This window comes from Neodiprion fabricii, chromosome 3, assembly GCF_021155785.1.
Source record: "Neodiprion fabricii isolate iyNeoFabr1 chromosome 3, iyNeoFabr1.1, whole genome shotgun sequence".
Lineage (NCBI taxonomy): Eukaryota > Metazoa > Arthropoda > Insecta > Hymenoptera > Diprionidae > Neodiprion > Neodiprion fabricii.
The window spans coordinates 37152824-37169373 of record NC_060241.1 but is presented as its reverse complement, the minus strand read 5'-3'; the positions used below and the strand labels follow the sequence as shown (position 1 = coordinate 37169373).

Below are 16550 nucleotides of genomic sequence, written 5' to 3'. Positions count from 1 at the left end.
TTCCTCGAGCGCGTTCTTTCGCGAGTTGCGTACCGTTGGTCCCGAGAAAATCGAGTTCCACAGAAAAGTAACAAGAAGCTTTGAACTCGTAAAAATGAACTAGAGTGTCTGGCTCGATCAAAAAAGGCCAGTTAAACAGTACAGGGTGAAAGGTCACGCCCTGCGCAACTTGCTCAGCAGATTCGACCGAAAAGATACCTCCAGACTCACTCAGTCGTTGAATAGAAACACCCCGTGCTCGATGTCTGAGTGAGCGAGCCGACAAATGTCGAAGGTTACGCGGAGGCTGCGAGAAAGAAAAGGACGTCGCACGGATCCCGGGGGAAGCCAGGCGCCCTGAGCTGCTCAGGACAAGGGCCATTATGCCGGCACGTAGCGCGCCGTCAGCGAGGGTCGAGTGTCTAACCAGCCGGTGCAGATCCAAGCCTTCAATGGCGCGAAGACTGGGTCAGGAGCACAACGGAAGCGATACTCCGTACACGACCATCCTGAGTCCTTGATTGCGATGGGACAGCGGCAGGACCTCGACCCGAAGATTACTCTTCGCGGAATCCTGCGTCACATTCCGCCCGCAATCCCGAGAAATTTGAGAGACTGCTAGGTCAGGATGCAAAGGATAAGCGAAGCCCAAAGCTCGCAAACGAAAGGGAGGTCCTGACGAGTGAGCTTCGAGGCTGCAGGTTGTGAGGGTGGTAGGACAACCCGTGATAAGTATAACGACGTCATCCCCACGTAATATATCCACCCTCTTATTCGAGCATTCGTGGAACACTATCATTGTCAGACGCATACCGAACACGGCGCGACAAAGGTGGATGTAGCTGCCTGTTTGCTCCTGCGAAACCTCGAGGACTGCTCGTTGTTAGATGTACCTGGAAACCCGAGGTATCGGGATGTGCAGAGACTGCTGGTATCAACGCTTTGTCTGGAAGCTCGCTGAGATTGATTTGAGGACAGCGTAAGACCGTGGGTCTGACAGGGAGGTCGTTCTGACGGATCACCCTTGTCTAGGAGCGCTTGACCATCGGTGCAATAGTCGTCGGCCAGACGGTCACTAGACAAGCCAGTTATCCTTGAGCCGAATAAGGAGGAGGGCCATTAAAAGACCGGCCTGGAAAAGTCTTTGAACCTTGCGGTATCTCTGAAATCCTTTCGAGCAAATCGCTTTCCGAGGGAAACCGCTCTACTTGAAAATTTGTTGAACACGATCCCGTTGGCGATGACGCAATCCCTTGCGTTCGATCAAAGCGTTCTCCGGTGAGAAGGTTACAAAAAATCCTTTCAAATTTGATTTCTTATTGGTGCACGTGGCATCTATTACGCTTTTGAAGGATGCAGTCGCGTCTGAAAACAACTTTGATTTCAGTCAAGTCATGATTTCTTCGCTCGATCATTGTGCCAGCAGACGAGCTTAAGTCTACGTTAAAACCACGCCTTTTCGTTAACCGAAATCTCGCTGTAATTGAAGAATTTTTCCGGCTCCTCCACACTATCGTTATGACTGTACCACACCTGACTCGAGATTTACAGTCAGCTGCAGCTGTTGCTTATCCGAGAAACTCTGCTTGCCGCTAACGACAAATAAAAATACGTGTCAACGAGCACAGGTGCCTTCGATAGAGCTCAGTTTTTCCCTTCGTCTAGGCACGTTATAAGAGCTCACATGTAGCCGTGGTTTTCTGTGAAATGGATCTCAGGACTTGCCGAGTGATGAGAGATAGTAGCGATCCACTGAAACCAATCTTATCACAAGCCTCGTGATTCTTTGTTCCCCAATATTGAGGGGGGAGGAGGAAACTTCATTACTGGTCATTTCACGCTTATTGTTTCATAGCGACAACCGCGTTACTCATTTCCCCTGCAGTAACGATTGGAATGAATTACCAGCTTTTGGGTCTGTCTACTGTACCAGAATTAATTCGTCTGGCGAAAAGACAACTTGTGATACAGGTTATACAGATATTTCATCCCTAATGCTGAATGAATCTTGCATTCATAACAGCATTCTCGCGCAGAGCGATTCGAGTGTCTCGTTTTTATAGTCTACAAAAAGATCTGCAACGGAAGGCTCGTGATTTCCATCCGATAGATTTTTTTTTTTTCCGATCATTTTTCTTTGCTGTCCGAAAGAACGTGCCTCCAAAGGTGATCCTTTTACCGGCATAAGGTATTATAGTTATGCGAGAAAAAGGTATTGAACAAGGGTCTCATTTATAAACGTCAACCATTTCAACGACTTCTTACCATCGGTTTCTATTTTGCATTCCAATTTCTTTTCGATGGAATACTGCAGCATTGATTAGATAGCGGTCACTTGGTATTCGCAATAGAAATTTGATATATGAATGAAAATTCACGTAAAGATCGCGGAGTGAATAATCGAATATCTGTAGACGAAGAGAAGGGCAAAAAAGTACCTCCAACAATGAACGTGACTTTGAGGTACCTCGAATATTAGATTTGAATTTAAAGGTCGTTTTCTTCTTGAGTTTCAAAAGTTACATGTAACACTGTGAAAAGTGAAGTTGATTTACGACTGTTCAGCCTGCGTACCGTATAAAATCTCGTATGATCACACGAGTCCAGTATTTCAGCGAATATACCTGATTTCGCGAGTGAGATACAATCGTGATATCGTTTCCCGGTGTGCCAACGAAGAAACAAACAGATCCGAAATGTCCGAGGTCATTGTAACGTCGTAAACTGAAATGAGCAATGCCAGACATACATTCGTACATGCATTTCAGTCCGACGATTCTCTGGCAGAAATCCTCTTCATTCAAATTTCACGATGATGAAACTACGCTACCGGAACGCTGCGCTCGGGCTAACGAAGATTAATTGAAACAATGGTTACAATACCTGGCATGCATCGGGATCAGGCATAGAAAGTGGCTCATTCTCGCAGAGGGTATAAAGCAAGTGTCGACTCGAACGAATGAATTAGACTTGAAGCACTGCCGTTAGGCACGAAGGCTTCCTCGCGAAATATGCCGTGAAATTTATCGATCTCTAAATCCAGCGAAATACGAGTTGATCGATATCGCGTTGCTGCTACAGCTACTAATTTCAGGTACCTGCTATTTGACCGGCGGATGCTGGGTAGGCAGAGTTCAAAGTAATCCAATCTTCTGATTCTGCATCGAGACTGGAATCTCGTTACATTGTGCAATTCGGAGAATTTCTCCCCTCGCTGTTTAGAGAGCGCGGCTTTCATCGAGTGTCTACTGTAACTCAGAAACCGTCCATCCCTCGGGGTCTTACGAAGCAACGGTGTCGGATGATCCGTCCTCCGGGCTTCGATCATCCCGTCGGAATCGTTTGGCAATACGGCTGATCGAAGGGGAGAGTAACGAGAGAGATTCGACTCTGAAGAGACGTGAAATAACGAAAAATTGTATCAGCGATCCGTCCGACGTTATTATCACCATTATCAGGAACGTCTGGAACCACGATTATTCAACGGAAAGTGCGTCCAGACTTATACGTGTCCAGGAGAAACTCGAATGTACGAGCTTTCCAACTTCGGATCCCTAAAATGCATTATGCATACTTTGGGTGGGTACATAAGCGATACCTTTTCCGGTAACCATGTAAACTTTTGCTCCTCCAGCCAGCAACAGTGGCAGTCTGTCAAACCGAGGATAAATCGTTTTGGGATGAGAATTGCCAGTGGAATGTAGCCGCGGGTTATATATAAATTTTTTTTTTCGGACAGCAGCCTTCCAAGTTACGGAACCACTCTTATTTCCTGTTTTTCGATATACAGCCGCCTTTTCGAAAATATCTTCAATCGTCTCCAGATATCGTTAGGCGATTTGCTATTGCTCAGCCCGCAGCCGAAAGGTTTCGTAATCGCATTTTCCCGGACTGGCCGCTCGTATAGCCCGATCGAATTTTGACGAGATTGGAAAAATACCCCCAAGACTTTTACCGGCGACAAGAATTTCGCGAAGAACACGTTACGATGAAAGTGTGGAGAAGTCATTGCAAGCACCGATAGTCCTTTTTCCTTTACATGTATGATACCAGTCGGTTTTGCTCCTCAAATTATTGAAGAAATTTACATTATTTGATTCTAAAATCCAATGAATTGTCTCGTACTTATTCATTGTATGACACACGTTTCACTTTCCCGGAATTGTTCTCATTTTCAATTCCTTTTGTCAGACACGTTACGACGTTAGTGTTTCCGGGCGACATGTGGCACGGAGCACAAAGTACGTAACGTCGAATCAAGCCTCAACTTCGTAGGTGAAAAGTTGGGTCAGGAGGATATACTTAAAGAGGTAAAAGTGCTTAAAGCGAGGCCGAAACCCAGAAGTGCTCTCCTGCCCTGGCCGTCACGCTTTTGTGAGAAACGTGACAAATCTAGGGTTTGTTCACTGGGAAAAAAGAAGAAAACAATATTTCCTCTTCTCTCGTAAATTATGTCAAGATTTTATCGCTGCTCATACCATTCGTCGTTCGGTATGCCGGTGCGTTACACCATCGTTAATCAAATACCTATGAAAACATGTCGAGGCACATGTGGCGTTGTGGCTTATCCCACCGTCGCGTCGTGCCATTTGATTCAATTATGATATCGAGGATAATTGCAGCATTCACACATTACTCGAACTGTGCGTACATTGGTTTGAAACTCATTTACCACTTCTGTGATCTGTGCGAAGCAGCCTACACGCCACATTTTACTTGACCTGGTTGTTCACGAGTAGCAATTGTTGTACCGAATCATTTTGTAAACGCTTCATTATTCACGCCCGGATGATGCCGGAATATTAGTTTCTGGTTTAAGCTTGTTGGAAAACTTTGCTCGCGTCCTATAGTTGAGGTATTTACTCTGGAGACAACAAGGTAGGTAAGAGCTGAGTCAGATAAGATCAAGAAAGGTAATAAACCACGGTTTAACCGTGGCTCGGTGCCTGTACTAACTTTCAGGAAAGAGGGATGATTGTTATATACTGTAAAGATAGATGAATGAGAATTTATTTATGGCGATAGACGGGAATTATTATATCGTCCTGCAGGTATTGCGCAAATAGAACTTTACGACGGTTTTCGATCATTCAATCCACGTTTGGATCGTTCCGCACGCGGTGACCGAGATTAAATCCGGTTCGATTGACACGGCAGTACGGAAAACAGCCTTCATATAATGCACCAATTCGCAGTCGACATTCCACGTCTGAATATCGTCGACGTAAACAAAGATTTTGGATCAATACACGACACAACCGACGTGTTGTCTGAGCTTCATCAACGTACAGGTGTATAGCGCGTGTTGCTTACAAGCCAGAGTGGATAATTTCATTGTAAGTGAAACTATGATACCCCAGATACGAAGTTTGGAGTACATGCCCATCTTTGCGGCAACTTCCATTGAAGCAAAACTAGAACCTTGCCATTCTCGGGACTATCCTGAATCTCCCTTGTGAGATCAACCGTCAACCCAAAGTGTGTATTTGCGATTCGTAGTCTGTGCTTCGAGGTCTCGTAAACTTCATAGCTCGAGTACTTTACATGTGTACCCGGGAGTTTAGGTACTTGCCAAAACGTCGAATCGTTTGCCGCTCTTTTCTGTTCCGGTAGTGACCACATTACTTATCTACTATCCCCGACGGTTTTGTGGCCTGAAGAGAAGCTGCACAGAGAAGATGAGATTCCGTCTCATCCCTCGGCGCGCATGCGCGGTACAAACCACCACAGGTAGCACCTCGAGTTGCGGGGAAAATCAACCCCACGTCAAAGAGGCAACCAGTGCGCGCACTGCCTCCACGCGATGCGCTGGTCTCCCGGTTGACCCTCGCTCGATCCGATGTCAAGGCCATTCGACAATCACCGATACCGATAATCGCCCTCGTCGCTATATAACGGACGGAGGAAGCTTTTGAAGTACGTTTTGACCACAATGATCATGGTGGACGATTCGGAAAGATCGATGAAAAATTAACTGGGAAACGACCGAGATGCTTGACTCAATCGGTTATGTGGAGACGAAGTTCGGGATTAGATCAAGTCGCGAATCGATCTAAATTTGGCCAAAGTTTTTCGACGCTTAGATAACCAGCGGGGAAAAAGCTGAGATCTTTGCTAGTGAGTAAACTGTTCGCGCGATTTGGGCAGAGAATAAGTTGCACAATTTTCTTGAATATAGAAACTTTGCGGGGAAATGATAATTTTACGATAATAGGAAGCGAACGGACTCCAGTGGCGAATGTATAATTAACACAATTAACTTACAGGTCGATACAAAAGTTGTTTCGATAATATCTGCGTCACGCGTGAATGCGCGGTAAATAATCGGACTCCGGGTGTTGTTGAAAAACGTCAGCTTTTTCCCGAGGTTCGCGATCATTCAGCGATGTAGAGACACCCGTGCCGCAGGTGGAGAGCTACTGAATTTTCGGGAGTTCGCCAACGTCGGGGAAAAATGTTCCCACCGATTAATCCGGTCGATCCGGTGGGCTGAAAAGGTCAGTGCGAGGATGAGGCGGAGGTCAAAAAGTGCTGAAAACCCTTGCCCAGTGAGGCGTGCGAAGTACTTCTGGAGGTAAGGGATACGGTTATTCGCATTTGTTATGGTGCTATATTTCTACGTCCTCGTATAAAATGACCGTTATTTATAATGTCCCGTGACCCAGGGACCCCAACCGGCCATCACGTGACGACCGTGAAATTAGATCCGTCATGCACGTAACGATTTCCGAAATCACCGCTATTAATAAAATAAAAAATGACCCGTAAACTGCGCTCGTGTTTGGTTTATGGAAAAAGGCTTACATCCCCCAAACGTTTAACGTTCCGCGGTAATTCTTACCGATTCATAGTCACACCTCGAGCTTTTCCAGAAAATTAACTTTTACGTCTTTGAATCGGTGATCCAGAAATTTCGCACGGCTCTGTTTCCGGACAATTCGAAATTTCTGCAATCAGGTGCAGGACAGCATGCAGTTGTGAATGTACTATCGGTTTCTTCAATGCCCATAGCTTGCAGAACCTAACTGTTTCCATCATCTAAACACGTTCTCTCCGGCGGAATATTACGTTATCGAACTATCCGGCAACTGCTGCCCTTCGTGCAGTTAATGCACGCCTCGGGGATACTTGGTCCATGCATCTGCGGTATTCGTGGCTACCGGAATTTCCGACAAATCCCAGATAACCGTGCTCATGAATTGCAATTTGATTTATCTACCGACTGTGATTCATCTTTCGGAATATTTTCTGCTACCGGTTATCGGTATTTTTATTAGACACAAGGACGGAAGGTATAAGCCATAATTACAAAAACGCAAACTTCTCCTCCAAATTTAAAATATTCGGGAAATTTGGGACAGGCGTGAATACTTTTTTTTTGTCTCACTTTTTTTTCTGTCATTCGTACTAAATTTGTTTTCGGATATAATAACTCGGTTATGATGCAATTACGTACAAAGTGATGCGAAGATCTTGTTCTGCTGAAAAAATCTGACGAACACAATGAACGGACAATACGAGGAAAAATTTTTCTCGAACCATCTGTGAACGTGATTCTTCGATTCTACAATTTCATTGATTCGGTTTTATTTAAAAAAAAAAAGTATATTCCAGTTAAAGAAATTTCTCATCACCTCTATGAAGTAATAGCCAAATAATGTCGTGAATAATGTTGTAAACCAATTTCATGAAATCTGTGTAAAAGTCTGATTGATATTCTAAAATTATGAACCGTTAGTTCTTTGCGCAAATGAAGTTCTAAACGAATTTTTCTTTCAATGACTACCGTAGGTACTGCATGAATATAGTTGTTTACATTATAGTAGTTATAGTATACATTCGGAGTAACTGTAATGGAGTGAAATACCTCAGAGTACCTCAGAGTATGTAACTCAATCCAGAATCCCCTCTCAGTGGTACAGGATTATTGGATCTAGGTGCGGCACGAATCGGGCTTAGACACCCGGCCAGAATAGGCTCGAGGAATGGCTGGCGGTTCAAAACTGAAGCTTCGAGTTTGCAGATAGTGGGTGGACTCCTAGATTCGCCGATAGGTCAAGTGGCGAAGGATTTCCCTTACATATTCAGCTCGGGAAGCACTAGAAATAACTAGGAGACCATGTATGCATGAGTTTATGTCTTGGCGTGCCTTACGTGACGTACATGTATACCCGTGAACGTGTAGGAAATACACCGGGTGTGTGTGCGTGCCGGGAATATCGAGGACCGCATTTTTTCACCGTTTCATTTTTCCCCCACGTTTTCACACGACATTTCGGATACCCCAATTTGTCTCCAACTCTCGCATGCATTGAAATTCCACCACTCAGTTACCCGATAAGTGAAAATATTTTCAGCGCTTGCCGATATGCTCGGTTTTTCTGCGCGGGGTCTCTCTACTCGTCGTTTTGATCAATAGGCTCATTAACATGAGGGTGCAAAAACGTGGATTCAATTTCTGGATGATAAAATGAACGAATCCAGGAACGAATACCCCGGCTGAATAATACCGAACCCTTACCGGTGTTTACTGATTTTTAATTTCGCATAAATAATCCGTGTAGAAAAAACGTAGTAATTATTCTAGCCAAGAGTTCGCGAAGAATAATACAAGCAGTGGTGAACAATTTGAAAATTCATTACCCCTCACGATCGCACTCCGCCTCTTGTACGGGAAAAGAAGCAGGTATACCTACTTGGAAAGTTGGAAAAGTTTAACTTCCGATGTCGAACATCAAGTACCGGCAACTCGTTCAAGAAATAATTTGAAGAGCTTTTGCAAGAGGCCAAGCTAATTTTCTTTCTCATCGTCAGTGCGAGAAAATATATCCAAGCCACTTTGAATTCGAGACTGAAAGCGCCTGATCTTGTCGTAAATGTAATGCTTTATACATCGCAAACAAATGCCTGAAAACAGTTTTGCAGAAAAAGTTTGAACCGCTTTTTGCCATGGAAATTCTCTCCATCCCGTTACCGCAATTTCTCAATTGACATCGAGTAATTAAACTTTCCTCATTCTCTCGCGCCTTGTTTGTTCTCACTTTTACCGAAATTTTTTCAACTCCTTGCGTAAACTACACCAATTTACATTTCTCGATTACGCCGGGCTCCCGCAGACTAGATTATTCGTTATTTACTGTAATTAACAAAGTAAACGATGAAGCTTCCGTTTGCCTCATTTCTGTTCATGTTAGTTTAGCCGACTTTGCACACTGACAGCCGTTCTTACCTGCACACGAGGTGCCTATAACCTGACAAACTCCGGAGGCAAACCCAATAACCATCAAGACCAAACAGTTTCATCGCTGAGCGTGACACTGAAATAATCTATGACATAATTCCAAAATCACGCAAATTCTTGTCCACAGGATCCGTCGTTTTTCAGTGGACAACTGATACCATAATTTACTTCTAATTATTCATTTCGATGAATTTCTATGGTTCACGGCAATGTTTGAAAATGACAAAGAACACAAGCTTATCTTTCACGTTATGTCAACAAATTTTTATTCATATTCTCCAGATTCTCGCAAACATTTTTGCAGTGTTATGACCAACGATAAAAATTCTAATATCCTTTCATTGCCGGATTGCAGAATTCGGGGCGATTAAAATTGATACGTGCATGAGAACGGGGAAAACCATATTTGCGATCTACGTGCTCGAATCTTTCATTAATTCAAATGAGTCACTCTGTAAAACGTCCACGTAGGTGTATCGCGATCATTCGGTACTTGCAGAAGCTGTTTCGCGTGTACACAATTGTTATTCCACACCACGTTCCGGCAACAGTTCGTATCACAATAAGTCGGATACGAGTTACCTGGACTATGCAGTCGAATTGATTTATCACGTTGGATAAAGTAATTCTTTGGAAACTGCTACGAGATAATACCCCGGTGACTCGAGGAATCCAGATGAGCAAAGGTCTGCTGGAATCGATATATCTCACTGGTACCAGCGTCACAGGAAAATACTCAACGAACCTTGGAACCGACTGCGATGAAGATTTCCCCCATGAAATGCCAACGATATAAGAGAAAATCACTACTTTTACAGTCGCAATGATCACCCATTTCGGGTATGGACAGTCAAAACGAAATCGGAGTAAAAAATTTAATACCGAGTCGTGAAACTTTATGTTCATGTCGGTCAGATGCATCGCGTATATATGGTTTAACGGCGGACACATCGCTGGATAGTTTGGAAAGTGGGTTTTATCTGGGTTCCGAGAGAAATGGAATCTGCGATATGTGTGTCGATTTTCAGAACCGGAGCGAATCGCTTCAAGACACGAGAGAGATTGATTGATGATTAATGATTGATTTTTATCTATGCCTTGGTTATGCCTTGAGGCAACAAATTATAGACAATAAAAACAACATATCATAGAGAATTCGTGGAGAAAACGGGAGACAATCGAGTCGAGTAACGTATGATTAATAATAATAATAATTAAGGACAGTCCATTAGGTAGGACGGCAATAATTATTCTGATTAATAATTGTAATTGGTTATAAATACAAGTAGAACGCAGATGCTCGCAGAAAATTAGTGATAGTTAATGATAATTATAATGATAAAAAGAGAGAGAGAGACTGATTAGATTAGATTAGATCGTATTTTTGTTACTCATAATTGAATCAAAACTTTACATTAGCAATGACATATAAATATATGTATATACATAATATATAGAGAGAGCGAGAGCTTGAGAAGCCAAGTGTACAGTTTTTTGTTCAGAAAAAGCAGTAGTCCGCGACCCCCGAGATATTTGCCTCGTAAATACACAATGGGAGCCTTAAGTTCGGTTCGGGGCATACCCGTCACCATAAATCCGAAAAGGGTAGCAGCTTAGCCCGACGAAACGTATAAATGATTTAGAAAAAAAAAAACGAATTAAATAGTTCAGCGGAACGGCCAAAGCGGGTCTATTTCTTCCAGAAAAGGCAAGACGGCCACTAAAGCCGAAGCCGAGAGTCCGAAGCACGCGTGTTTTTGAACTTATCTCGCTTCTCCCAGGCACAACAATTCCTCTGCGACGACGAAGAGCGAATCACTTCGCGAAGATACGGGCACACCACGCCGCTGCGGTTCGACCGGGTTTACGGCTCCTGGCACTGCCAAGTTTGCAATTTCCAATCAAGCTGATAATTAACCGGAGATTGGTCCGTGCTGACAATACACGCTGCAGCAAGTGTTTGGCAGTTCAGCGATCGTTTCGACGGCTGAGACCAACAGCCACGGTGAAACAGCACGGATAGGCAGGTTTATGCTCGGACTGTTGCCTCGTTGATACGCCGATAACCTTCGTCGGATGAATGCGAACTAATGTTACCCAAACTTCATCCACCGATCGGCAAACAACCTGCGCCTAAGGTAGAAGCGATTCGATTAGGGTTACTTCAATCAAGGTATTATACTGCAGGCAGGGTTATGGCGTTGACAGTGTTTGAGGAACTTTCGCAACTGCGCGGATTTTCCCAACGGTATATTGTTTTATTTTATTTACAATTTGCGAGCACGGGGGCTGGATATCGTACGTTTCTGCTAATCTGCCATGATTGCGAAATTCGGAACAAAGCTAATTAGCAGCGGTCCGCTTTGCGAGTATCGACCCTCTGCTGACCTCGGAAAACTTCTGAAACGATGATGCGCGATTATCGGCTGTAATTAACGCGCCGGCTGTCCCCAAATTTGGCAATCCCAATTCCACCACGTTCTAATATCAAACGTAGAGTGTGTTGTTAAACTAGGAGCATAGTTATCAATGATTCGAGATTCAAGAACACGACGATTAGAATGATCACCACTCGGCGGTAATAAAAACTCTGCGGGTGATTGATTCGCCGCACAATCAATCACCAAAGTGATTAATCCCCGAACGAAGAGCGAAAACCGAAAAGAAAAATAGACCGCTTTTGTTCGCGACAGTTAAAACAATGACTTGTTTTTCTTACCTTCCCGCGGTTCCTGCGGACCACCTGAGTACGCGTTTAATACCGTCAACTTACTTGCTGCAAGATTTCCTCCTCGACACTTTCACACCGCCGTTTTCGGTGGATGTATTTGGCACTGCCTTACTAATGGAGTGGAAAATCTTATTACACGTCAAAGCGTTGCAAATTGAACGCCTTAGTCACGCCATTTAGTTCTTCCTAACGATCGAACTCAACTCTCGTCTCTTCCTATCATCAAATTCCAGCACATGTTCAGGCATGCCAAGTTTTTCGTGGACAAGACGACCGACGCTGATTCTCGCGACAATTTCTCCTCTATTCTCACATTTGTTCGAAGGAAGAATAAAGAATGAGAGAAAGAGCGAGCTTTACAAGCAGGTCAGACAACGCTGTTCGTGATAAATTGTCAACACCCCGGTAAAAACTTTCAGTGCCAATAAACTCACGTTGCAGTTTCAAGCCCCAATGGCGGCGCGAGGTCTATATCAGAGGGAGCTTCGCCGACTGTGAGCGAAGCTTTCATGAATTGTTTCCTAAGTACGAAACAATGTGCGGATTTGGTCCTCGACCTACAATACTGCAAGACGACTCCTTTCTTTCCGGCAGACGTTGCTTGAGAGCGCAATTCATTCAATTGAACAGAGAGACCGAGATCCGCGATCGGATCCCAGACGCCGTTGGAGTTCTTGGTACAGTTAGAATTATTCTTGATGTGATTTTACAGCGACGTCGCAATCAGCTGCACTTGTTTTCCATTCAAGTGCAGTAAGCCGATCTGTAAACCCGACCCAAGGATCAGGTACGAATGTTTTCGTAGCACGACCAACAACCGGTGTGTACGGAGAGTAGAAACTTTCCATCATTCGGTCTCATTACGCAGGCTTACAAGCCTCTTGAAATGTGATTAGGGGTGAAATAGGGAGCTGCAGGGGTGCGTCCTCAGTCATAGCCTCGGGCGTACGCCCTTCTGATATATTTGAAGAACCGGGGTGTCTCAAGGGTATTTTTTTTTGCTAACGCAATTTGTCACAGCAAGTGGCTAATCTTTTGAACCATAATCGGGGGCAATTCGAGACTTGCAAGACTGGTGTACGTTTCACCATGAGCAAACGTAATTACATAGTACAAGTAATGCGACGAAAAAGCAATTTTACGTCGGTAATCAAATCGCCGACTGATTCGATCCTACATAATTTCGTATGCAATTGCTCGCTAAGAAAGGTCGTTTCGTCTCCTGGAAGTGATTAAACTTTTCCATACTATTATAAGATTATTCGAGTTATCGAGTTCGCATCTCGGTAAGTTTAACAACTTTTAAACAGTTCAGTTTCGGAAAAAGTTACCCCCGTTCCCAATTTCTGATTTTAAATTTCGAACGACTGATAGTTTAAAGACCGACTGAGAGTATTATACGGCGTATCAAGATCAGAAATTCATAAAATGCAGGACTCTTAAAGTTGCATGCATTATACCGTACCCTCTCAAATGCGTGTACATATGTGCATGAAATTCGAATTTGTCGGAAGCATCTTTGCCCCACGTATCTTATACGTATACTGAACTCGAACACGTACAATATGTTTTTCCAACAGAGATAGGTACATAAATATGTAAAGAACTCGGAATAGATTTGTAACTCCCTCGAAGTAAAAATGAAACATGACTGACGAAAAGAAGTGAAAACAAAACATCGAAAAAATTTTATATTGAAGTATCAAAACACGCTGAAAAATTTTTTCACTTTCATTCATTCATAACTTACGAGGACGCAAGTTCGAGTTTTCTTTTCAAATTGCTCCGCATGCGATGTAAATAAATCGGCAAAAACATACCCCGCGTACATATATTCGTGAAGACATTCCCTTCTTCGATATTATTTCAAAGAATATTTTTCCAGTATCTGCCAAACATACGACGAAGTTTTTCCTCGAAGGAATAACGAATGACAACTAATTTCGGAGAAGAACTTGTAATCAATGATGTGCAAAAAGAACAGGAAAAAAAATATTTTCCATAGCTGGTAATTCGAAGTTGTTAACCGAGTATTTCGACGCTGTTTCAGATGAGGTCGAGGCGAGGCTGCAGTGGACCAAAAGTCTGGAGGAGTTGATATCGGGGTGACTGAGTATGTCGCGAGCAGCGCGCTCTCGTAGGTCCAACATCTTTTCGTTATCCCCCTCGACGACCCTCCACCTTCTATCTGCTCTCCTTCTTACGCTCTCTTTGAAAGATGTCATCTCGACGAAGGAAATCGCCCGGAGCGACGGCGTGGATGGTATTGAGAAGAGCAATGATACCGAGATTTTTGACATCGGTAAGACGAAAATTCTCGCCGCGGGTGACAGCAGCAGGGAGTATCTCGAAAAGTTGATAAACAGTACGAATTACGGAGAGATCGGAAACGTCGATAAGCGAACGGTTTTATCAAACGCAAGTGGCAATGCCGGAGAATCCAGCGTCGCGATTTTGAACTTGAGAGGGCAGAGTTTTCCTAAAATTTCGGACAGCGATGGGAGAATAACGACGACTCGGGATAAAAACGAACTCGTAGTAACGAAGTCAGGCCTCGATTACGACGCCGAAGACGACGAAGGCTCGACGGGACGACAAAGAACAACGGACCGGGCTAATCTCGAGGCGAAAGTTGGGGGCGAGGCTCCTTTCCTGGGGTTCGTTGGTTCCCAAAAGTTTCCGGTAAGACCGACCTACAAGCCTCTGCCGCCCCCGGAGAAGTTTGACAGGCGCCATTTCGGACTGGCCAAACCGGAAACGGAGGAGAGCGGCTCGTCTGGATCGACGTCGGAACCGGATCTGCCAAAAAGCCCGAGTCGAGATGTAGGTCTGCACAATCCGAAGGTCGAGCGGCGGGAGGACGGACTTGATTCAAACTCGACCGCTGTCGGACCGGAAGCGACTCACCAAAACTCTTCGGCAGCTCTTCCCGGAACTTCGCCCGGCCTCCGAGCTTTAGGAACAATGTCGAATGCCTCTCTTTTCGATGGAAAGAACGAAACGCTGCCTGGTTCCGGGGCGGGGAGTCGAACCGGCGGCGTGAGAGGAAGCTTCGAAGCCAATCTGGAGAACCTGACCTTGCCGAAAACCCCGGCCGTCCGTATCGACGACTTTGGAATACTGAGGGACCTGAACGGCGGATTCGAATCGGTCAGGAATCGGTCCGTCGGTTTCGCGAACGGCAGGACGCGGTTTGGTGATAGTGAAGGTGACAAGATAAACGTGACTATTCTCGGACTATTCGAGCTGACCCAAGGCAACGAACCCAGACCCGAAGGACTCAGCGAACTTCAGGCCGCCAGGCTCGCCGTCGAGAGGATCAACCAGATGGACAAGACTCCCAGGTTCAGGATACACCTCGTGCATAATGACACCAAGGTAAGACAGCTTGCCTCTTGCGGTACATAGACGATGCGATGAACTCGATCGAAGGTGAACGCGACCCATTGCCTGAGTCGAAACCTTGGAGGATGGACAAAACCGTTTGAAAAATCGCCAGAAATGTTATTTGCGACGATAATGGTGAAGCGAATGAAACATCCCTGATACGTATCAGTGAAATCAATACAGTGAAACTTCCCAACAGCGGATACCTTCGGGACTGAAAATATTGTCCGTTATTGAGGAATGTCCGTTATTCAGAACAACATTAACGTGTAAATTGTGCTGCTGGAGATTTTTATACTATCCGTTGTAAAGAGGAATCCGTTATTGGGAGTCCGTTAAGAGAAGTTTCACTGTATGAGCAAAATCGCATGATACAAACAAGGATATTAACGAGTTGAGAATCTATTTCAAAGTTAGAATGTTCAACGTGATTGAAAGTTGGTGATTTTGATACGATTCTAGAGTTTTAGGTTTGATAATAATAATTATGACGCGCAAATTTGATTTTTGACAAAATTCTGTTCTACCGTATTTACAAAACTTTGTCTCTATTTGCCATGGACTTGCATTATACTCTACGCCGTCACCCAAGGTAGTTCTGACCTAAGGTAAGTGTGCCAGTTATTGACCATTTTTGTTTGTATCTGTCTAATCCTGAGTTCTAAAATTACCAATATATAAATTTGTAGTGTCTAACTCTCTAGTAATTGGTTTTAACCATCGAGAAGTTCACAATTTGTGCAGTAAATTTATAATTTTATAAAATAAAAAGGTCCGAAAAGTGGGTCTAAGCGTGTCAATAACTGGTACACTCACCTTATTTGTCTGAGTCTCAACTTGGATAGATTGATGAATTGAATTCAACCCCCTTGGAGCGTAACTATCGTCAACATCTTTAAGAGAAAAAATACGCCAAAGAGAGTGGATGCGTAACGACAACAGATGTTCGAGGAATTGAATTCCCCGCAGTGATTATGCGCCCGCATTTGTGGCTGCCAGGTTTCGAGAGGATCCTCGAAAGTTTATAGAGTTTAGAATCCTCTTGGCCCGCGTTTGAGAACCTCCAACCTTTTTTGAATGAGCTTAAATTACTCGAAGTAGCAAAGCGAACGTTTCTGCCAGATGCAGATTCTATCAGGGGATCGGTTAAACCGCTTGGCCGTGTAAAGTTGGCTTGTGGATTCAGCAAAAAGCCAAGCGCACCCGATGCAG

General features: G+C 44.2%; 1 protein-coding gene across 4 annotated transcripts in view; it reads left to right on the top strand.

The window, feature by feature from the left end:
* Window positions 1–5774: 5774 nt before the first annotated feature.
* LOC124177797 (gamma-aminobutyric acid type B receptor subunit 2) overlaps window positions 5775–16550 on the top strand; it is a 102695-nt gene continuing 91919 nt past the window's right edge. For 3 of the 4 annotated variants that reach the window (XM_046560611.1, XM_046560614.1, XM_046560615.1), the window contains exons 1-2: window positions 5775–6553; window positions 14002–15329. In XM_046560611.1, coding sequence (XP_046416567.1) covers window positions 14067–15329 — 1263 coding nt within the window. In that variant the 5' untranslated portion in view covers window positions 5775–6553; window positions 14002–14066. The remainder of the gene's footprint in view (window positions 6554–14001; window positions 15330–16550) is intronic. The other variant, XM_046560613.1, reaches the window with a different exon arrangement.